General features: G+C 40.8%; 1 protein-coding gene across 1 annotated transcript in view; it reads left to right on the forward strand.

Moving 5' to 3' along the window:
- Window positions 1-24,733, forward strand: part of LOC109959963 (rho GTPase-activating protein 26) — a 59,239-nt gene that overhangs the window by 8,083 nt on the left and 26,423 nt on the right. Inside the window, exons 2-4 of the mRNA XM_020599756.1 lie at window positions 20,177-20,272; window positions 21,762-21,823; window positions 22,155-22,226. Of these exons, the coding sequence (XP_020455412.1) occupies window positions 20,177-20,272; window positions 21,762-21,823; window positions 22,155-22,226 (230 nt within the window). The remainder of the gene's footprint in view (window positions 1-20,176; window positions 20,273-21,761; window positions 21,824-22,154; window positions 22,227-24,733) is intronic.

The following is a 24,733-nucleotide window of genomic DNA, read 5'->3' on the forward strand; positions in this document are numbered from 1 at the left end:
ATGCTCTTTTACTTTGTGCACACGGCTACCTGCTCGCTGCTGTCGGGTTGCAAAAGACACAGTTGCGCCTTACACAGCTGTTTAAAAACTGCTTTTATTGCAGGTGGTTATAGAAGCAGTGTTTGTGGTGAATTATTGTACCTGATGCCCCACCCTCCTGCATGGCTGGATAGAATGAAGTGCAAGGTCAAGTTAATGTTTTCCGTTGAAGGTTCACTGTGAACTTAGACATAAGGCTTCATGGTTGATTAGCATCTAATTCATCTTTAAAAAGGAAAAAGATTTTCCCATCTACGTGTTTCTGGCTTCGCTCATTTCACTGAGAACTTAAGCAGATCTTAAATGTTTCCCTGGATGAATTCTTCTCTGTTCCACTGGTGAGCCTTCACCTTTTTTACCTTCCCTCCCACCTTTTGGTCTGAGTTTAGATTTTTTTTATTTTGAATGCCTATAGGCCCCAAGGAAAGGTCAGTGATCACTGTGTACATCCGTGAGTTTGACAGCATGTTGATTTTGCTTATCAAAGACGTTTTTTTTTTATTAGTTTATTTTCAGTGTCAGGATGTTGTAAATGCCCATAAAGTGTCACAGGACCTGAATAACCTGGTTTGCAGTGTTTTATTGTGATTGAGGAGGAAGGCATGCTGCAGTACAATAATTCCCAGGCAAACAGGAAGCTACTGACTTAAGTTAGAAAATAACATGGGAATGAGATGCAGGTTGCTGCTATCCCACAGGAAAGAGACATATCAGAGGAAGAGAGGGAGATGTGAATGTTTAGGTCAGGTTCTCTCTTAGCCTGCAGTGCTGAGCTGTCTTGTCACAGATTCAAGACTAGCATGATAAAGAGCTGTCGGCACACGGTGGAGAAAAGGTGTGGCTCCGAGTCACTGCCGTTGAACTAGAAACCTTATGCCACTGTAGAATGCGCTGCCCAGACTTGCAACAGGTGCCGTTTCCAGCAGGAAGTTTTTTTTACTCTCTTGTGTCTTGAAATGTTGCAAGTACACTTACAGAAGTAAGTGATTTATCCCGACAAGGGTGGCTTACATCAGGCCGAAATACGCAAATACACCCACACACGCATACTCTCCCACAGTCACATGCATATGCACATACATGCCGACACATGTTGTTGATAAAATAGCTATTTTGCTCCCACATCAAAGCTCTTTAAAGTGAGTCAAAGCAAAGAGAGAAAAGAGAGCAGAGCCAGCGCTGCAAGTTGAAAGCTGGCTGGGTGTTGGTATCTGCCCTCCTGTTAAGGAGCTGTACTGTAAACCTGGAGGTTGTGAGGTTAAAGCAGGTTGTTATTTCCAGGAGGGACGATACTGTGTTTGATACAGGAGAGAACAATCCCTCTTTATTGTGTTTTAAGAAGCAACATGGACTTTATTTCAGGCTCCAGGGTTTCAGTGCTTTGTGCGCACAATGAAGTGAACTCAAAGAAGAGAACCAGTTTTGGTGTCCTGTGGCCAAAGTGACTGAGGTCATTGGTGGAATGTAACAACTACATTTAGACAAGCACTATACTTAAGTAGAAATTTGAGGTACGGTACTTGTATTCATGCTCCTTTCACCCCACTACTGTACATTTCACAGGAAAGCATTGTACTTTTTACTTCACTACATGTATTTGACTATTAAATGCTGGACTTTTACATGTAATCTGGTATTTTGTTGTGTTGTACTGTACCTCTTGCTGTATACTGAGTAAATACTTCTTCCAATCCAGTGCAGGTGCAGTAGTGTTTGGCAAGAAGACAAACTGAAACCAGTTTTATGAAAAATTATGGGTAAGGTCATATTTTAAGGCACCGCCTTTCATACTTCTGTTGTGTTAATCAGTTTTTTAAATCTTTTCAACAAACAAAATGAACCAGTCACTTCTTAATCATGTATGATTTATAATTTCATAGAACTAGGGGTTTTCATTTACTTTGTGTTTCAGATGTGCCATCCGTCTCTGAGTCTGTACCTCAACCTGGTCACCCTGTCCAAAACCTTCTAGACCCACCCCTGGTTTCTCGGAGAGTGTGATAATTGCAAAACGTTAAGTCAGCATCCCACCTTTGACCTTGAGAAAGCTCTTTATCGCTACCTAAACAGCTATCAGGACATTTTAAACGTGTCATGAATGAATGCTGAGTATGTCCTCAATGCTTTCATTGTCATGATGGCATTGAAGGTGACTATTGACCTTCCAAAACAATGATTCTACTTTCCTCTTTCCTCTTCCTCCCCCCCTTTCTCTTTCCTTTAGCTGTGTTTGTGCATTTTTCATTATAAACATATTAATCTTATCCTCCGTCACCATCCTTTTCTCATCCTCCTGCCCTTTGTCGTTTCCTTTTGTCAAGCTGACACTGAAATGCTTGTTACCCTTCTTCTTTCCTCCAGTCTCTCTCATCCTGCTCCCCCATCTGAAGTAACTCTGTTTTGGGTTATTAAAATAGGATAAGTGATTGCAGAGCAACCTGACATAGCTGTTAGTGGAAACGTTAGTGGCGGATGAGTGAAGGAGTGCATGTTAAATGAAGTGCAGGAGGCTCAGATTCTCTCTGTCATTCCCATTGTTTCGTTTTGTACCACAGCAGACATGACTGCTGGCCTGACCAGGCCTTATAAAGCACCTTGCCAGAGGTTGTGTTATTTTTATAACAATAAGACATGAGCAAACCCCCACTGTGGTGAAGTAATCATACTGGGCATCAGTCTGAAGCAAACACAGTAGGCTTAGTGTGTGATTCCAACTACTAGCAGATTGCTTTCTGTCTCAGAGACATGTACTGAAAAGTGTTTTTCCACACTAATATATGGTATGTAGTTGGTTAATGTGTGATCATACTCAGCAAGGCATTACAACATAGTGTTGTAGTCAAGCCCACCTAAATCGAGACCAAGACCAGAGAGTACCGAGACTGATACAAGGCAGAGTAAAAATGTGGATGATTCTGAGACAAGACCTTCAAAATATACTCCTGAGACTAAGATCGATCTCAAGTACTACAGCACTAATAGCCTCTATTCAAACCTGTACCGATGACATAAACACACCTCAGTCTAGTCTCCTAGAATACAATCTGACCTTGTCCATAGTCTCCTGGATTCAGTACTACAGCAATATTACACCAGTGCTATAAATAAATGCAAACAGGGTTTTTAAAAAACGGAACGGATGCACTAAATTATTGAACACAATGCAGTCATCTGAGCTGCAGCGTGTTCTCACTGTAACTATTGTTTTCCTGTTTAGTGGAGAGTCAGCAGGCTTGGGGATGAGCCCGCAGAGGGTATTTTTAAGACTCATGACCCAATTCATCATAAAAGACAGTATGGTTGTCCTGCCTACAGGCAGCAGTTTTATTCTACTTCATGTTCAGTATGAATACAGGAAAAACTGTTGGAGGTGGTGCAAATAGATGCAAAGTCAGTGGAAGAAGTTTGTGTCAGGTTTCAGGTTTCATGACAGTAAAATAGATCCAGCTTAACACAGGGTAGTTCAAACTGAGGTACAGGTTTGCACCTGTGGACTCTTTCCTGGTGTCTGTAATGTTTTTAGCCAATTTATTATTTAGCGACAGGGGCAATGTCTGTATTGGGTATTATGGATAAAATAAGACAGCATTTTTGTTGTCAGGAAACCGTATTGTTTTAAAAGAAAAGGGCCACCTTGAGGGACAAACCCACATCAGCCTCTCTTAGATCATGGTTTTGGTTTTCTAGCCATATTTACTATTTAAGGTTAAGTTGCACTACTATCATTAGCCCCATATCCAGCATCAGGAGGCAGCTGTCATAGTAAAACATGCTCTGATAAACTTGATAAACAGCAAAAAGGTAGACAACTAAAGCTACATAGTGTGACATCATGAGTTGGTGGATGCCAAAACTAGAGCAACAAGGAGACAGAATATTGAACTCTCAGTCCAGTTGTCTTTCATCAGGGAGACACATCCACAGCTGGAAATGTTGCTCCACATCTGCTGGATGTTTAAGTAGGCAGTTACAGTATGTGTGAGCATATTTGACATGGGTAGGTTATAAGGTAGTAATACAGTAGGTTAGGGCAGTATCTCACTTTGCTGTATATTTCTTCTGCCCCCTAGTGGCCAGAAAACTACTAGTGCAGCTTTAGCTTCTTAAACTATTCTGTTTCTACTTAGACATACTCCTACTCTTTCCATCTCTGGCACTGGAGCACTTCAGCAGTGTTTGCTGAGGGAAAGAAGTATGCAACTGTTCAACTTCCACCACATAGTTTTTCCCAGCTGGTTGAAGGATTTGAACTGGTAGACCTCCAGTCACAACCTATTACATACTGTATGTGATACAATAATTTAACACATCTCATTCAGTATATCTCTGTGCGCTTCTTTATCCCATATTGATGAGGTCTCCAGTATGCTTTCATTGTAAGACACAAACATGTACTTGAAATTCCTTCTGTATCAGTAGGTTGCAGTGTGAGAGACGGAGCACGTGCAGGGGTGGGCAGAGGAGAAAACCCATCTCCATTGCTGCCCAGAGCCAACCCAAACAAACCACAGTCCACTGGCATGGAGAGAGAGTATGTGTGCATGTTTGTGTTCAGCTCCCATCAGTTTTGTCCCGCCTGTTCCAAAAATAACCCCCTGCTAAGAATATATAATCCCAGGTTACCACACTCTCCCCTTTGTGTGTTGCTCTTTATCACACCCTCACACTTTTGATGTACACTCTGGACACACACACTCACAAACACAGCAGCTGTGCGGAGAGGGTCTCCTGGTGTAAAGCTAGCCAGTACTCTGGGGTAATTTGGTAGGTGTGCATTTGTTTATTCTATGTTTTCATGTGTCTGGTGTCATTGTCAGGGGTGAAGTGTTGTTGGCACGGCCTGGTATCTAGTTCTGGCTTTGGCCTGGGAGCTGAAGAAGGAAGGTGGGGAGGGGGCATATCTATGTGCCATTTGTTTATTTAGTTTTTGTGTCTTCCTCAGGATTTGAGAACTGGGCTGTAATGACGTTTCAGTTTCTCCCACTCTGCCTTTTGGTCCAGATCACATCTTGCAGAGTCAGATTGTGGTGTTGATGGGACTTAGGGTCAGGAGGGCAAGCCAAGATTAATGCTAGAATGCTGTTGTGTAGGTGGGGGAGGACTGAATTTGGGCGGCAGGGATTTGCTGGTTCACTCGTGCAGGGCTTCTGACTGTACAGTTGATTATACATTTCTTTGATGCTGTCAAATGAAGGGATGTACAGTGCACCTAATTTACAGGTCAGGTGGTGTGAACACTTTTTTCCAGAGGCTTACCCACTGTATGTTCTCTGTGGAAGAGGAGTCTTATGGAAGGCTTGTTAACATGCAAAGAGCTACAATAGTTAAAGTAGTGATTTGGTGATGATGCTTAGTACAAACTCCACTGAAGGCCAGACGTCAGCTGAGTGATGCGACATGGGTGGCATGGTTTAAATTTAAGCTGCCATCACAGATCAGACTCTCTGGACCGTTCTGGTGACCTGAAGTGAGTCAGGAGTGAGTTACCACTTAACCTATCAGTAATCAATTATTGCATTAAAGATGTTTGCAAAGGTTAAGAAACCATCCCTACATTGTCTGTGTGATGTTTAGCTTTTATTATTAGCACTCAAAATGAAAAAAGTGTTCTTCCTTTAAAGAAAAAACGGTTCCATCAAAAAACATAATTTCTTTTCCTGGATGGTGGATGGTAGAAACCTGCAGTCAGGTCGCTCTGACTCAGGAAGTTGAAACTTAGGTCAGAGAAGACTCACTAGTGTAGAAAGCGAGCTGAGTTTGGTCTGTCTGTGGCCTGGCCCACTCTTCTCCGGTTTGTGTTTGCCTAAGTGATAATAGCTTATGAAGCTGGATAGGCGGCGGCTCTTGAGTCTCAATAAGCAGAGATGTTGCAGCCTGAGGGCTAACAGACATTGAAGATAAGCAAATATATGCACTTGTCTTGGTTTCATTTATTATGATTGTCATTTAGAGGTATTAAGAAATCAGAGTCTGCTGTATATTCTGATCAAATAGTAGTACAAGAGCACAGGTCTTCACCATTGTGCTAACTCTTGATTATATTATATAGATAACTGCTTTGGATCCTATTCATGTGGTGGAAGTCTTGATATTTTAATTTGATCAATTTATCGTGTTCCCAACATGACTTGGTACATGCTCCAGAAAATTCTGGGAATTTTACAGGCAATTTTTGCTAGTTAGATGGGAAGGTGGGTAACTATTGGTACCTACATGCAGTATCACCATCTCTGCTGCTAACGCAGACAGGCAGAGTGACTTGTCTGTTTCTCATTGTCATGACAGAGGACTTATCTCATAAAGGAAGACACTAAATCCTACAGTAATTATGTCCTGAGTCTGCACAGAGAAATTTGTTTTCTACTTTAACTTTAGACCCTTTATACAATTTGACACAATCTTTCCAAAATTCTTTGTTTCGTTGCGTCTTTGTTTGAAGAGGACAATGAGACAATGAGGGCCCAGACCAAACAAGGCTCTGACAAAGTGGAGATAAATAGAATAGGGGAAGTAAACGGAAAAAACCCAAATACAAATGGTCATAAATCCAGCAGAGCACTCATTTAAATCTGTGTTGTCTTTATACTGGCAGTCACCGATTCACTATCAGTACTGACTGGAGTATAATGTTACAATAAACCTTTACCATCTCTTCTGCTTCGTGCAGCTGGCAAACAAAAGTGAAGATGTCGCATCGAGAGCCGTTCAGTGCTAATCAGAGCTGACCACAGGAATGTTGTAGAGGTGATAAAAGCACATTTTCTGGCCCCAAGCTGAAACGCCAAAACCACAACAATGTAAAGCTTATTTGTCTTGCTGAACTTTGTGGGTTCCACACAGTCCGATTGCGATCCGCTGTCAACAGACCATCACAGGTTGGACTCCATTTGATTTCCAGATAATTGGAGTGTCTTTAATCAGCTGTTGATTAGACAGTTCAAAACCAAAGGAATCACATTTTCAAATTGTAAATTGAGTGGAAATCCTGGTTTAGGTTTTTAGTAAACCAGTCCTCTGTCTGTCTGTAGCCTGTGCAGTGTCACTGAAGTCTCAAACAGAGACATACCTCTGTTCATCTTCCATTTAAAACTCTCCAAATTCCTTTCTGCTCAATTAATTTTGATATAATTTGTATATGTACCCTATTTATGCAGTTTACTGACTAGTATGTATGTAACTGTAATGATTTGATACGACAGGGACAGATTTCTTTACATGAACCCTCACCTTCAGAATTTAGTCTTTTTCAGTTGCAGTATTCAACCTTTGCACTGTATCTGTGGATAGCATGTAGATTATTAGTGGGTGAACCTTAACGTTTGTGTTAACCTGAAATATACGATGCCAGCTCCACTATATGAAGTTGTAGTTTTGTTGTGAATTGTAATGCGGTGCCTGTCCCACTGGAAGTTTCATTTGCTGTTTTGCATTGTTTTGAACCTCCAAACCCATTTTATTTGGTGTCTCATCTTGGTCTCTCTCTGTGTCGCACTGGCATCAGAGGAATGACTTAAACTGACAGCTACTGAGCAGCAGCCCCTTGGCTGCACATCCCCCAGGCTGCTGTGATCCGTCCTGACAGAAAGGGAGACAGAGACAGAGAGAGAAACAGGGTGAAGAGGTGCAGAGAGCGAGGGAGTGGCTCCACTAACAAAAGACCAACAGATTCAGAGGGCAGAACATGTTCTCCCTCTTTATTTGCACTATCTGTAATAGCCAATGAAGAGAAAGACACTCATTGAATGTGTGTGGTTGGACAGTGATAAATCGTATGATGATACCTTCAGGACTGCTTTTTCTCTTCTACTGGGAGAGATGATGAAGGCGAGAGGAGGGAGAACTGTCTGTGTCTGTGGATGCTGACATTAATCAGAAGTGTATTCCAAAAAGATTTCCACTAACGTTATGCTGTAAGTCAGTGTAGCAGGTACTGAAGTAAATCACTCAGTACACTGGATGGCGGTAATTAATGGCAGAATATAGCAAACATCATTTTGGAAGATTAATGGTGGTAGTTATGATTATTATTTATTGGTAAGTCAACCAAAGAAGTAATCAGCTAATCAGAAAATAAGAGATTAACCGAAGAAACAATTGTTAGATTAATCAACTAGTTGAAAAGATTGAAAATGAGTTTTTATCTCTTGCAACTGTAGATTAATGTTAGAAAATGAGTTGGTAAGGGGTCACATTCAACACAGGGCTTGGTGAATTATTATGATGACCCTGATAACCTGGTAAGGGTGCAAACAGAGAATGAAGAAGCAGAGGGGAGAGGGAATGGAGAATACAGTTTGCTGTTGGTTGGGGGTTGGGCGTTAGTGGGGATGACTTTGAGGCTTATTCAAGAAGCCAAAAGAATATTAATTTAAATGTATTTCTGTATTTCTAGGCAGGGGGGAGGGAGGATGAACCAAATCGAGAGAGGTCTATAAAGTGACGTGGGCTGGTCTTCATATCCAAAGAAAAAGTGCAATTTCTTATTTTTTTCTTATTTCTCTGAATGCCTCTGGTACCTCCAGCAAATTCTCTGCTGTCATTGAAGGCAGTGTGGTGAGAAGGGGGGGCAGCGTTGTTAAGCTGGCTGGTGAGTGTCAAACGGCATTGGATACACAATGAGATGACTTGCCTGTATCTTGCCATGTTGTGCCGTTTAGACTGTGTGAGTGTGTTTACTGACTTAAAAAAAATACAATCGGGATCAGAGTTGTTTTTTTTAATAAACTATTATGTCTTTTGATTAGTTTTGCATATTACAAACTTAATAGTAGAGGTTATCACTTTTGTTGTATGAGTTGATGTTCAACATCAAGTGTAATACATTTTTGCAGTTGAAAAAACTAATAGTTTTATTTATTATGCAAGTAGCCAGTTGACTGGAAGGAAATCATCAGCCATTTTGGTAATTGTTTAACCTTTTTAATGTTTTTCAGTTATCTAATGAAACTAACTACAGTATGAGTAGCCACTTAATCACCCACCAGTTTCGTGTTGTGCTGAAATTGAAAACAGCCACATTTGTTATTAGTCAGTTCACTTTTGACAGTTTAATTATTTCATACGATAAATTCTGAATAAATGCTTTGACACCACAGTACGTGAGATATTTCTTGTGCTATAATATGAACAGAATGTTCCCATGTTGGCATTCGGGTTCAGCTTTTCTGGCTGGAAAACTTACTGTACTTTCTCTTCCTGTTCTTTTTTTGTCACTTCCTGTTTCAAACTTCCCAGAGCTATAACAGAGAAAGTAGGGAGCCCTGGAAAACTTTTAGTCCAGTTTGTCATGCAGCATATAGTAGGAATATTACACAGTACAGTAACATTATACAGTAGGAATATTACAGGAAACAGTGTTCTTGCAGATAAGTACGATTTAAACCAGAGACACCAAATTTAACTTTACTCCTATGTGGGTGTCACTGAAACACAGGCGAGCCAGTCGGCTACTATCAGAATCAGTTTAACTGCACACATCTAGTCTTGGTCTTGACTCGGTCTCCGTTTAGGTGAACTTGACTCAAACACTTGAGGCTGTCGCTGCAGTGACCTATTTGGGAACACACTGCATTATGAAGAGAAAGTTTTGGACAGAGCTGACAGAAAAATGTGTGAACAAAGTTGCTTTAACATTGTTGCTCTAATATGATTTATTCACAGCCTCCTGACATAATGATAAAGACAGAATGCTATTTTTCCATTGTTTGTGTTGGATTGGCATTTAGTTTGTCTTGAACCAGTGATGACCTCAACTTGGGGCAACAGCCTCCCAGGCAGCTCAGAACAACCACAACAAGCCACGGCAGAAGGTTTATGAGAGGCCTGTGTTTCCTACCGCTGTTGGCATGTCCTTTTTTGTCACTTTGTGTGTGTTTGTGCCTACATATGTGACTGTATCTTGGGGTGTTTCAGTCATCTCATGTCCTCTGCACTTGATGTCAGCTTTGTGCAAAGCCATATATTCTCTTACATTGCCTGTTTTGAAGAGGACGCCTGGGCTCCGAGTTAAGTCACGACTGTCTTACAAAATTGTTTTGGTCAGCTTTAGGACTGTAGCACATTGGTTTTATCAGCAATTAATGTACATTTCATTTCCTTGATTATTCAGTAATAGTTTAGTCTAAAAACAGGGAAAAGTGAGACACAAAGACCTATGCGTTTTGCTTGGTGTCCCAAGATATTCAGTTTGCTATCACAAAGCCAGAAAACACTGATGCTTGACAAATCTTTTGAGTCATAATTCCATCTTAAATCAGCTTATCTGTTTTGTAACACGAGCGCTTTAACACACTGATTGTTGGTGAATAATGTCATCTCCAAAGTGAGACAGTGCAGTGAGTGATGGTTTTCTGTAATGCGTTTAAAATATTATGCAAAATGTGTAAAAAAAAAAAAAAAAGTAAGCTTTGGACTGTAGGGCTGATCGGTTCTGTACCGGAAACAAATTCCTTGTGTGTAACATACTTGGCCAATAAAGGCGATTATCCTTATCCTTTTTAGAGTTACAATTTATTTCTTTGTTTTCACAGTGTCAGCTTTGTCAACACTATGAATAGAGCGATACTGGGGAGACCTGGATACTTGTGGTGTCTGTCTTCTCCTCACTTCACAAGAATGTTATAAAACTGGCCGAACCCTTGGTGTTTTCCTTTAAATTACAAGGTCAGTTTTAGCCAGACCAGGGCATTACTGGCTCTGTGCTCCACTCAGATTCCCAGTGAGATTGTCCCACATTCCTCCTGTGGATTTTTCCAGCAGCAGCCGGTGGTTGGCAGGATGGTTTCACCCCACAGATGCTCTTAAAAAAAAAAGAAGGGAGAGAGGAAAACCTCCCTGATTGTCTCTGTTTGCAGTGTCAGCAACAGGCATGGTGGTGCCAAAATGAGGCAGGGTGGGGGGGTATAAACAGAAACAAAGAGAAAACATAATGAAAGAGTGAGAGGAAAAGATTGAAAGAGAGCGAATAAAGACAAAAAGAGGATGGAATAGTATACGAGACTAAAAAACAAAAACCAAACTTCCTGCTCCTTGTGCTGGCCTGGCTTCTTTGTCCCTGTTGCTAGGACACGATAACTATGTGGCCTGGGATGACGAGGGGTAGTGTTAAAGCCTCGGTGATGTACAGTAGTTCTCTCTTTTAATCCCGGATCTACACAGATGATTTCCAACTATTAGCCTTAATTATACAGTGAATATAATTTTTTCCACAGACACTGGACAGTGTTCAGAAATTTCATGTTTCGTTGTCTTGGTGCAGATATAAAGCGATGTACAGTATTATAATGTATGCCTTCTGCACATCAGGTGGGAGTAGTGCTGAAACGATTAATAAGCAATAAATGGTCAAATATCAAACATTGACAGATTATAAAATAAAATGAATTGGACTTGTCTTTCATTGCTAAAATATTTTTTAATCCCTTTTTGTCTCTGGCTCCATCACATCTCTTTCACTTCCAGCTGTTCTCACTATAACTGTATGACTTTCTTCCACTTACTTTTCCCTGTTGCCCCATCTCTTCCTGCTTCCTGCCCTCCATTTAACTTTGTTCATTCTAGTCTGGACTTTGTGTCATTGTTGAATTCTTTTTGTTCCCACGCTTTTTTTAGCCATTGTTAATCACTCTGACCTCTGACCACCATTCAGCCAGGTCTTGATGGGCAAGGTTCTATTACAGGGCTAAGAAAAGCCGCACTACACTAACAGTGCTTCACTGACGTTATAATCTCTGTGCGATTCGGGAGGATTTCTTCTTTGTCTTGTTCCTTCCCTGGGATTCCTCTCCGGGATGGGCAGTGTGACGCTCATGAAACAGGAATGAAGATGCAAGCGGGGTGTGTTGTTTTTAGATTGTTTAGCTTGATGAAAGAGTGGCTGCCCTGATTGGGGGAAAAAAAGAAAATGTTCTGACAGTTCTTGGCAAATTAGAGTGAACCTTTTACACTGCACTCCCATAAACACTTGTCCCCTCAGTCACTGCACTGTATTCATATGTGATGAAAGGCATCTGCTGAGATAGACAAGGGCAGGGTTTCCTGTGTGTGTGTGCTGCCTTGTCAACACCAGTGCTATGTCATGTGTTGCCTTTTTATAAGTGGTTCTGAATGCAGGCCAGTGAACGCCCCTCTTAGTTTGTGTATGTTTACTGTCATGACTCTCACATGTGAGGTAGTTCTATCACAGCATTGTGACGTTTGTGGTCCACAGAGCTGCTGCTGGCAAACACACAAAGGCTTTCACAACATTATCCTTGTAAATGTAAAAACAAATGTACGTAATCTGTTCATGTAGACTCCGGTTTTGCACAAACTGTATATACAAAATGTTTCACAGGTTTTGGGATTTATAAGATTAAAGTTTTGAGTTTTAAACAAATTAAAGTTGTAAACAGAAGAAACATAAATCAGACATTTTGGTGCAATCTTAAAAAAAAAGACTTCTGTGTTACATATGACCCTGGAAAACTGTTGAAAACTAATGAAACACTGTACAGCCTGTTTCATCCACTGTTTCAAAAAGTGGAAAAATATTTTAAGCCGTGTCAAATTTACCATAGGTACTAAACTGTAGCTTCAGTATTACCTCATTTCCTTCTTCATTGCCTTCTGTGGTTAAACCTGTGTTTAAAAATTAAATGGCAAATGGTTGGTGCTGGAGATTAATGGCGAGTGTGAGTGAGGTATTGGACCTCAGGTCTGTGTGACAGCTTCAAGTTAAACCTCCAGCAGGGATATTTATACAAGTGGGGGCAATTAGTGTGTGATTGAGAGGTATGTGCATGTTTTAACATTTAACAGTTGATGTAATAGAGTATGTTTTTGCCCTGGAGCACATGTATATAGTCACCATGCTGTAACGTGAAGCGGAGCTATGTTTCCAAATCACATTGAACTTATGATGGATTTCAATACTGTGCAAATACAATGTAATTTAGAGTTCTTAGCATTCATAGACATATGCTGAGACCTGTTCTGGTCATGCTGTTTTTAGAGATAATACTGTTGTTGATGAAGTAATAGAAAGGTCAGTGTGATAAAAAAAAAAATACAGGGATTCAGGTTAGCCCTACAATTATCTTCAAATTACATAACCTTAGATTTACACACACACATTCCGAAGAACACTTCCACAGATTGGACAAACCACACTGTCATCCAAAATGTTCTGGAAGCGCTCTGGAAAATCACTTCTTGACAAGAGGTGGGAGACTGGCCATCAGGGAGCACCATTGCTGTGAAGGGATGTACTGTATGTGTACTTGGTGTGCAGCAATGTTTAGGTAGGTGGTACTTGTCAAAGTAATGTCCACATGAATGACAGGACTCGCGTTTTCCCAGCAGAACATTGCCTAGAGCTCGCCTTCTTCCCATAGCGCTTCCTGGTGCCATCTCTTCCCATGTAAACAACACACACACACACGGCCGTCCACATCATGTTTCATCAGTCTCAGGCCACCTCCTTCCAGTGCTCCATGGTCCAGTTTTGATACTCGTGCCCATTGTGGGTTCTTTCAGCGGTGAACGGGAGTCGGCGTGGCTACTGTGACCAGTCTGCGGCCACTCAGCCCATACATACATACATACATGCATTTACAGTATGTACAAGAGTGTGAGGAATTAGCCTGGATGTTGTCCAAGCATCTTGGCAGCACCTTACCCTGGTGACATATTTACTGCACAGGGAGCCAGTATAACCCCTGGAAGGTGATGAGATAAAATATAACTCTGAACTGGCTTTTCTGTCTTCCTCCCCATTTGTTTACCAATCTCTCACTCTTCCTTTCGATCTCTGCGGTCATATTATTGGTGCTGTGTCCAATGCAAACATCCACAGTGCTGGAAAAACCCTGCGTGTGATTTCTCATGTGTCATAACGAAACAAAACTGACTTTCTTTTTCTTAAGCAAATCAGAAACACAATCGCATACCGTTTGTCAAGTCATCTGTAAAATTAACACTGTTCATGTCACAATGTGTTCCAGTGACTGCAGAGGCTGAATTTGGTTCCCCTGTAGTAATCCACCCTTAACCCACTTTACACACCTGCAGGGACTGTATGAAAATGCAGTGGATACTATAGACTTAATTTCACTGGACAGTGGTTAGGTTTTTTTTCTTTTTTGCTGCTGTTCTCCAGCTGTGTTGGTGGATTGTGTTACAGACAGATGATGGACGTGAAATGTGGGTCTGTAACTGGATCTGCATTCATGGCCAGATTTGACCTTAATCACCCACGTCTGCTTCACTGTGGTCAGAGAAGATTGATGGGACCGTATGTGTTGTCCGTCAATTGCGCCAATCCAGTTTGCTTCTCATAAAGCTGACTAGGCAGAATAGACAGACGAAGGGTGACCTTTGACCCATGCTTTCACCCATCCTGCACTCACCATGGCAATGCCTGAAAGCAGCCATCTCCACTTCCTTGCCTTTTCTCTCTCTGTCCCTCTCTTACACTTTCCCTGCCTGTGTAACCTATTGTTGCCATGAACGTGGTCTTCCTTCTCCGCTAAAAGTCAAACTGACATTGTGTTCTGTGTCCAACAGGAAAGCCCGGCCATGTACTGTAGGTTCATGCTTAGTGTTTGATGACGTTCTCGTACATAGGACCTTTTTTTTTGCTGTTTTTCCTACAAGAAAGCAGACGCATATTTCCAAGGGAGAGTTAAGTGGCTGGAGTCGGTTTCACAGGATTGTACAGAGAGAGGTGAAGGAATCTGCAGATAACAGTGGTGACACTTCCCTTAGTGGATTTGTGCAGTGAAAAAATGAAAGAAATGTGCAGTACACGTTTGATGGAAGCCCCCATTTGACCTCACATTGTTCAGAGTTTTCAGCATGTGAGATGCTCCCTGCTTTTTTTCAATTGCTGTTCTTACAATGTGGTGATGGGGTACAGTCTCAGTTGTGTTACTGTAGCCCAAAACTAGATTTTTCTACAGGAATAGTATTTAGTTTTGCCACTTTTTAGTGTTAAAAAGTAATTGGTAGCCATTAAACTTATGCTTATAACACGTTTTTGCTGAAAGATTTGCATCCAAATGTTAATTCATACAGGCGGATTAAAATATGAGGCCAAATGCAAGTAAATTGGATTTAAAGATGCAAAATGTTTCTGTTGGTCCTGGAACAATGGCAGCCATGATACATGATATATACTGGGCTATTCATTTCTTAAAGATCAGAAGAATTAGAAATGATATTTTTACAAAATAAATGTTTTTGTATATGTGCAGTATGTACTGTAGTATGATCTTAGGCTTTCACTATATCATTGAGTCCACAAATTCCTCTCTTTGCTTGGCTGCTGGATCATGTAAAGAGATGAGGAGAATGAAATCTGTCTTTGTCTCTACAAATGAATAGCGTATATGTGTGTGTAATGTGTGCGTTTGTCCCGCGTGATGAATAAGGTTTCTATTCATATGCTTGTGGAACAAAGCTACTGCAGAGTCCAAGCTACTGCCGATATCCTGTTGATATCACACAGGCCTTTTCTTTCAACTGTGTGTGTGTGTGTGTTTTTGAGTTAAGACACATAGCAGCCGTTGTGCAGTGCTGCTGCATGGTTGAGGTTTATTACAGATTTCTTTTGTGTAACTTACAGTTGTGTCTGTGAGTTTTAGCATGCCTCATTCCAGCAGTATCCAAGCCACTATCTTCCAGATGTCATTGTTGAATTGTGGACAGGACGTGTGACTGACAGGAGTCCCACAGTAGAATTTTCCACAGATGACAAACCCTTTATGAAATGTCCATGTGACACTGATCAAAAATATGTGATGACCTTCCACACTTAAACTGCTAAATGTCACGGCAGTAACAGAGCACCTTCATTATCCCCATTACAGCGGGTCATGCAGACATTATTATGTTCAGGGGATGGTAGTGGACACATCAGCATTTTCCTTTAACCACTCCAGGGGCTTGAACTTGTGACTCAGCTACCATAAATGAAGTAGATATTCTCTTTGTTTTGGACTGGCATGTATACAGATGTATGTGTGTTTGCTTGTGTGTGAGTGTGTCCCTGTTGAAAACACAGTGTTGGGTGTGATATGAAATGCATGATGTACTCCCATGTAACGAGCCAGGAAAAAAAAAAAAAAGTCTTGTTACCTCACCATATTGTTTGCCAAAATGCGCAATGAGACATTCTTCCAGGGTTAGCAAGCTGAATAGAACTGCTTACCGGCAAGTTTGTTTTTCATTGCAGTTTTGAGTGATGCAACCTGAAGTCATTGTTTCCAAAGCAGAATAAATCATACTTCAGTCATCAGGGGTCTGAGACTAATGGAGATAAACAGTGGAATTGCTTGTGGTATGTAAATAGCCTGCAAAACGGACCTTGTCAAAGCTGAAAATGTATTTTTTGTTAACAACACTGTCAAACTAATGAACGTTAATGTCATAATTGTTCCAGCGTACACTGCAGCAGTTTAATTGCTCTTGCTGAATAAATGCAATGAACTGAACAATGGACAAATAGTTTGGAATTTGCCGCCTTACAAGAAGTCACCGCAAACGAATCTATTCCACATCCAGGATAACACCTTTTTAAAATGACATAAAATCGTTGTGAGTATAGCATTACTAATATAGGAAAATAAAACTGAAGACTTAATCATCCATCTTAAAGGTATATTGTGTCAAGATTTTAAGACAACTTTGGCTAAATGTAGGGCATGACAACTGCACAAATTTTTGATCGTAACACCAGATTATCTGAGGGTTTGTTGAGCCATATTGTGAAACTAATATTCTAAAGTCATCATATAAGGAACAGAAGAATATCCCTTTCCACTTTAATACTGTGATCTTTAAGCACAAGTTATATTATTTAATCTGCTGCACATAGAAACCTGTTGTAATGGCTAATGAGGGGTTTTAAAGCATTTTTGTTAGGCTTATTTTACTTTTGTATAATCAGTGGTGGGTGCTGTACTTCTTAATGTTAGCCTAACGTGCCTCTGCGGTAAAGGGAGCACTCACACCAGGCAGAATCTTTTAAATACATGTAGTGCTCTGCTTAAGGTGTACTTCATTCGTTTTAAACAAGCACGTAAATTTGAACATCACACTAAATCAAAGACATTTCTTTAATTAACTTGAAATTTGGTCAACTAAGACTCAGCTCAGTTTGTTCCTGTTGTTGTGTGTAATTAAAATTTGAGAGGTGTTTTTGAGATGCATAATGAGATAACTTTAGTAATGTCTTTGCAGAGTCTCCATCAGTAGAACAACCAACAGACCCTGGTCAGAGGACCTTGGAGAGCTACTGGTGACATGAGGTTGTAGTAGAGCTCTAATGTAGGCAGGTGCTCTAAGAGTAATCACAAGAATTTTAATCTGAATTCTGAATTCGATGGGGAGTCGGGAGTAAAGAAACCAGGGTTACTTCCCCCTTGGTCTGTAGTTTGGTCCATGAGAGCACTAGGTGTGTGGCCGGAGCCAAACTGAAGAAATGGTCACTGGCAGGCACGTTCCACTCACAAGGTGCTGAGACGGAGAACAAGTCAGAGTAAAAGTCAAGAGTGACATGGACCGTGTGAAAAGAGTTTTGTGTAGGTCAGTGAACAAACAGCACGAGGCCACCCACGCTGAAAATAATACACTCATGCTACCAGAGCAAATGAACAGAACTGAACCAAAGATGCAAAAGTAAATGGTGGATGACAAATATGAGGAAACAAAGCACTTTGGTGGCGTCGGATCCTGTCAATAATGCGGTTTATACCTCATAACTGTTGTCAGCGTAGCATCATTTTCCAGTATGTATTGTTCCTGGCTTTGATTATAAAATGATCCTCCACCCAAAATGAGTGTGTGGTTATGATGCATACCGTTATAAACTATGTGAGTCATTATAAGCTCATGTGTTTAATCACTTAAACGCTGCACGTGTGCTTCAAAAAATGTACAAAATAATGATTGTTTTTTCATCAGCGTTTTCCCTTCAAACAAACCATCTGTTTCAATTCATTATTAACATGTGAGATTTTTTTTGTCCTGCAGTACAACAGGACCGTGATGTTTGCAGAGCTTTCATTGCTGAGCTAGTTGAGTCACCATAGTATGTCACCGATGACTTTCCCAGGTGTTGAGGTTTCTGGCTTTCAAAGTTACGGGTGCACCCACAGCAGCATGCTTTGAAACAAAAACTCCATTCTGTCTCAAAACTAAAATTCTTTTGCTCTGCAGTGGAGAACGACACCATACATGAGTGAAAACCTGTGCAGACCCCTTGCAGACTCTTTGCCTTGTGTGCAGTGATGCCTTTGCCATCATCACGTCAAGGCTACAATGGTATTTATGCCAACATCACCAAGCTGCTTAGAAGTCCTTCCCTTTTTCAATCCAGTGAAAGAATGGTACATCCATTGTCCATTTCCAGCTCAGTTCACATTGTGTGTATCCCACTGGATTTTTATTTTTGCCCTCCAGCTTTGCTACAGGTTTCGTTTTATTATAAAGTGCCAATCTTGGAGTAATGGGACTGAATGAAAGTTTTTTTTTTCTTTACTTTACATTGGTACTTTAAAACCACAGTTTATCCTTTAAGCTTGGAGCGTGGTCTCATTTTGGTCATACTTTAGTTATTTTGATGCTACGGAGCCACTGTGACTCACTGGTAACTGACATCCTACAGTGTTTTTCTGAGAGGGAGAGAGAGGGTTGTATGTGTTTGTGTGCCAGCATGAGTGTGTTTCTGGCAGCACATGCAGGAGCTGCTAGGCCTGTGTTTCATTTTTCTGACTGGCAAGCTCCAGCAGATCTTTCCGAACGTGCACACAAACACACACACACACACACACACACACACAGATCTCTACTTGGAGGACCTGTGGTATTTATTCGAACATGGCCAATTACGTTTTGTCTTCGCTCCCTACACTCACTGTCCTTTTCCTGACTCCCATCTGTCTTTCCATGAGGCTCTGTATCTTTGTCTGGATTTCATTTTAAGTTCCATCCACAGTTTAGAAAACACCACAGAAATACAGTGAAATACAGTGTGGTGTTAGTGGCGTTTCTGTCCTTCTCTGTTTGGGAAAACTGGGGTGTACCTGCTGAGATTGACTACATCCTACTGTTACTCTTGTTCCTATCTGTAGTTTCTAAAAAGCTGTGAGAAAGTGTCTCTCCCTTTGTCTTTCCCTCTGTTCTTACCCACATTTATGCTGATCCTGTGTATGTGGCTGACCTTCACCAGCCCAACAACAGGAAGAAGGTTTTGGAGGTGACCCTGTCTTGAGTGTAAATGGACAAGAAGCCAAACTGGCAGTGACATGAACAGCATGGCTGCCTAGACGTGTTTCATGGAGGAACCACAGCAATAAATCGGAACTTTTTGGAGACGTCTGCCGATCTATTTATCTGACCTCAAGGGATATTTAGCGTGGTGCATTATCATGTCCAAGACAAGAAGCAAGAGGGTGTCATCTTGTGCGTGTGTGTGTGTGTGTGTGTGTGTGTCTGCATGCATACACACAAACAGTTTTTTAACTTACTTATTTTTTTATTTTGCTGCCCCAGATAATAATAATGGATTGACCCCCCCTTCCTCTTTTTAAGTATTCTTTATGAATACTCAGAAGTTTAATTAGATTCCTTATGATTCCTCCCATTTTATTTTTCCTTTCTTTAGTTCCTCTCTTTGTGTGTTGTGTATTTTTGAAGACTTTTATATATACATTATATATATTGTTGTGAAATATGTGCAATTAGAAAATAAAAATATAAATTGCAAACTGGCTGTGAGTGTCTGTCTCCTAGGGGCCCTTAGCAGCCTAGTGTATTATTTGGAAGGCATTCATTAGTCCAAGGCTTTTCACTGCCTCACTTGGCTAAGTTTAAAGGAACTTTTGGTACTTTTTAGCATACACGTGGATGCTCAAACCTCCATAGAAATTTAGGAGTGGTTAACTTTCATCACTAGTGCCACAGGGGATTCACTCACAGGATCTGCTGTTCTTCGTTCAGGCTTTTTCCACTGGCTCTCACTTTCAGTAATTGCTTCAAAAGTGCTATATTGTTTTCTTTTACATGGGTGTATTGCACTATCCCTAAAGAGTCCTCATTAATAAAATAAAACATCAGTAAACCTAACGACCTTTGTCTTTTCTCTTCTTTCTTTCAGGTCTGTCAACAGCGAAAAGGAAGTTTGCTGATTCTCTCAATGAGTTTAAATTTCAGTGTATTGGAGACGCCGTGACGGATGATGAGATCTGCATAGGTAAGCCTGCTGATATGAAATGCAATACATTCACTGTCCTGGCAGAGGAAAGCTTGTACAGTAGATGGTGCTCTGTCATTTCTAGTCCCTGATGTAAAGAAGCGGCTTGATTTTCAGATAAACACTCTCTAATTATCCCTCTTTTGTGAAACTGCTTTATATACGTATTAGAATAAAAACTTGTTTTTTAATAGTTAAAGCAGAATTCATTGGATAACTGTGAAAACACCAAAACACTGCGATCATTTGAGTGGAAATGTAGTGTTTTAATATCTTTAGTGGCCACTATTCATCTTTCATGTTGGAAAATCCAGAGCATAGCAATGTTTAATATATTATAAAGTGTATCATGAAAATGAACCTTTCACTGGATTTGGACAGAATACAGAGGGTGAAGCCAAGTTGCACTGTGCAAAAGCCCAACTTCCTTTATCTTCATTGGCCTCTTGTCCATAAGTTTCATCAAAAATGTGATTTACATAAGATTTGATGATGATTACAATGGTTCCTCATGCTCTGAATATCTCACTTGTCTGCTGCTCATGCTGACCCAAACACATATTGGTGTACATGAGAATTCTTAAATCCATGAGCTCATCCAGGCCTCACAGAGCTCGTTTTTCTCTAGACGACCCGCTGAGAAACATGCAGTGGTCACCACACCCTCTCGTGCTGCCTGGCTCTGTCTGTGCAGGCTGCAGCTCTTCACTGGCCTGACCCACCCACTACTGTTGTTTAACTATCCCCTAGCTATCTTTCCTGAACAGCTTGCTGCCCAGCTGGGCTGCACCAGGGCACTGCTGTTTTTCTGATATTCATAGTCCTACTCATGTCATAACTCACTTTTGTCTCTGTGATACAATAATTATGTCTCTCCAAGCTGATGTACATAATCTCAGTTTAAAAGGAAATTGCTTTTATTCCTGGTTGTGAAAATAGAAAAACCTTTACTAGTTCAAAGCAGAATCTCACTGTGATTCCTTCTTGTGGTGTCGTATTATTCTGTGTGACTGATTAACAACATATACTTAATTTGAAAGAACTGATTGTGTTTTATGAGCTTTATTAAAGGGATATGCTGTGTTTTAATGCATTTCTTGCAAAGTCCTGAGGTTCTTCTCTGTTATAACCAGATCAACTTCCAGGCTGGGTTCTGAGGCTCTACGATCTATTTGTATTCATGTGTAATTTTGTTTAGCATGCCAGTGCACATGCTGTATATCCTCACTATGTTTGTGCACTCACTGTGTATGAAGAATGATGTGTGTGCGAAGTGTTAAACAAGGACAGAGGCAGTCTGACTGGAACTTTTGACCCAAAACAATGTAGTTGTGCCTCATTTGCCAGCGAGTGAGAAAACAAGCTCCAAGGGTATAAAGAAAAAGTGTTCCTCACTGCTGCCTCATGCCAACACTCTCTGTGTTTGTCCAGTTGTGTCTTGTCTCTTATGACTTTTCTTAATTTCCCCGTCTACCAATGTGGCCCTTAGCCAAGTCTCTTCAGGAGTTTGCAGCAGTCTTACAGAACCTGGAGGATGAGAGGACACGGATGGTGAGTGACCCAACAGCTTTATAAGACATATAATACTGCAGATGGACTCCGGAGACAAGTCATTTATTTTTAGAATATGATGAATAATTTTGTCTGGAATCTTATAATATGCACAGTAAATAAATTAATAGGATTTGTGTGACCCAGGTAGTTGTGTTGAACGTTGTTTGCCGTTTTACAGAAGGTAATATTAGTAGTCATTATAATTTAACTGAAAATAACATGAGTAACCACCGTAATGTACAATATGTCAGTAATACAGTAATGTATACTTCCTAGTCAGTGACACTGTGTGTGTGTGTGTGTGTGTGTGTGTGTGTGCGCCCTCCAGATTGAGAATGCCAGCGATGTGCTGATAATACCTCTGGAACGGTTCAGAAAAGAACAGATCAGTGCAGCCAAGGTAAGGGGGCGACAGCACACAACCGCATGACTGGTCAACTTCCCTGCTTGTGTACTGTGCACCAGTACTGACGCATGTATGCAGGCAGCGAAAGATGGATGAGTAAATTGTTACTATCCTTTTAGTGCTGCTGCAGCTTTAGAAGGACATATGGGTAAAATTAGCCACCTAGTTTGTTGTTACTCTGATATTTTGTGCAGTTTTTCCTGAAAATATTAAAAACTAGAAGACAACAATGGACAGGCCTGAGATTTTTAGCACTGTAGACTGTAGATAAGTATTTCAGGGTACAGTTGTGTGGTAATTCCTTGCTCTATTTAGTAAATATGCCATGTTTTTATGTTGATAATCCCTTTACAGCTTGTCATAGTGCATGCACCCTGTGCTATCATTAGCCATAGGATATACTAGATAAATAGCTATGGGCGTTCTCTTGATACATGAGGAATTAAACATGCTCTCAATGCATACTCTATTCTGCTAATCCATCCCTTGCACTGTAGCGGGTTGTTGTTTTATTTGACATGGAGGCCAGATTAAGAAGTGAATGCTAAATCTGTGTAGTTAGGTCACCATGAGTGTTATACTAATCCCAGTTAGCCCTAAAAGAACTCAACAAAACATTTTCACCTCAAGCTCCAGAGCTGGTAGGCCTCAAACATGAGAGAGCCATTAGGAGGTTTGCAGTGAGAGGATAAAGAATAATAGAGCTATGTTTCTAACATCCTGGGTAAGTAACACATTTCAGAGTTTATTTAAGAAAACGTTTAAGTCACAAAGGAATTAGTACTATTCAGATTGGTGCAGATACATGACATTGGGCGAGAGGCGGGTCCACCCTGGACAGGTCACCAGTCTATCACAGCGCCGACATGTAGACATACAGTACAACCACACACACAGACACTCACACTCATTCCTAGGGGCAATTTAGAGTCTCCAACCAACCTAAGATGCAGGTCTTTGCAGTGTGGGAGGAAGCTGGAGTACTCGGAGAGAATCTACACAGGCACAGGGAGAACGTGCAGAGAAAGGCCCCAGGTTGGCCCAGGCTCAAACCCACAACCTTCTAGCGGTGGTTAGTGCCTCTGTGCCACCCAAAAGAAAAAAGAAAGGGGGAAAAAGCACTAGTGAAGTGAATATTTAAATGTCATGTGCTGTATGTAGAAACAGGCACAGGGTGATGATGTCTTGGTAAGCATCATGTTTCACTTGCTGACATGACAGAGCAGTGGAGTTGGTCTGGTGGCAGGGCACGATCCTGTGTCTGCACATTTCATTTACTTCACTCCTCTGGAAGAAGGGGAAAAAACCGTCATCAAACTGTGAAGACACTGCCACCTGTTGGCTGAGGATAGATCTAACTTAAAACTAAACCATTTTCAGCGCCTTTAATTTTTTACCAACAGATTGGTATGAAACTGTGATTACTAGGAAACATGAAATTTATACTGGTTGTGTAATTTGTATTTTTCACACTTTTTTCCATGAATGAAGTAGAACATTCAAGCTTCTTTCTGTTGATTTTTTTAAAATTATTATTATTGTACCATGAAACCATCATCAGGAAGATACAAAGCTAACTGCAGAACTCGTAAATTTCATCTATGATTTTCACAGTAAAAATTAGAAAATGAAAGAGGCAGACTTTGAACAGAGGTCATGTTGTTCAGAGGAACTTCCATGATGAGTTCTGCAGCTGCTGTCTGTTCCCCCTCTGGCTCTGGGGAGCTGCTGTTAAAACTGGCATGGAAATAAGACACCTATGTCATGTGACTGCAAGAGGGGTTGACATCATGAGCCTGTCTAACTACAACCTTGCAAGACAGTATTTGGTGATTTTCCCTGATCTGAGAGTTGTCTTTTCTTGGTAATTGTCCAAGGACAATGTGAAAAACTTAATTTGCACAAGTAGCCAGAGTAAATCCCTGACGGATGGAGGCATTTTACCACATTGATGCAAAACGTCCTCTAAATCCAATATCGCGCATTGATTTTTCCATAATCGTTCTTTTTTTATTACAGCAGTCATTCTTGCTTGTCATAGGAATTCAGCCATTGATCATTTTATTTATACCGGTGCCTTACATCTTCTGTGACACATCAGAATGTCTTTGATGAAAAAGGCCTTTAACCCCAAAAACATTCAGTTTACAATTTTATAAAATGGGCCAAAGTTTCCCCGTGAGCAGCTAGAACCTACTAATGTTTGGCATTTTTACTTGATGAATGACAACAAATCATTTAACTCAGTTATAGAACTACCCAATATTTTGATTCTAATAGCATCCCCATTTTTAAGCTTCCTTCTGAAGCTTCAGCCCTGACTTGTCATGAGTCTGGGTTAAAGAAATGCAATAACATCAACAGGCTGGGGCAGATACAGTACAATAATAACACCCCGGGGCCTCTCTGGCAGGAGCAGACCCACCCTGGTCTGCTCCTTCTCTCTTTGTGCTTGCTTCTCCTCCTCCATCTAGTTTGAATTACATAAAAGCTGAGTGATT

The sequence above is a fragment of the Monopterus albus genome, unplaced genomic scaffold, assembly GCF_001952655.1.
Source record: "Monopterus albus unplaced genomic scaffold, M_albus_1.0 scaffold42.1, whole genome shotgun sequence".
Taxonomy (NCBI): Eukaryota; Metazoa; Chordata; class Actinopteri; order Synbranchiformes; family Synbranchidae; genus Monopterus; species Monopterus albus.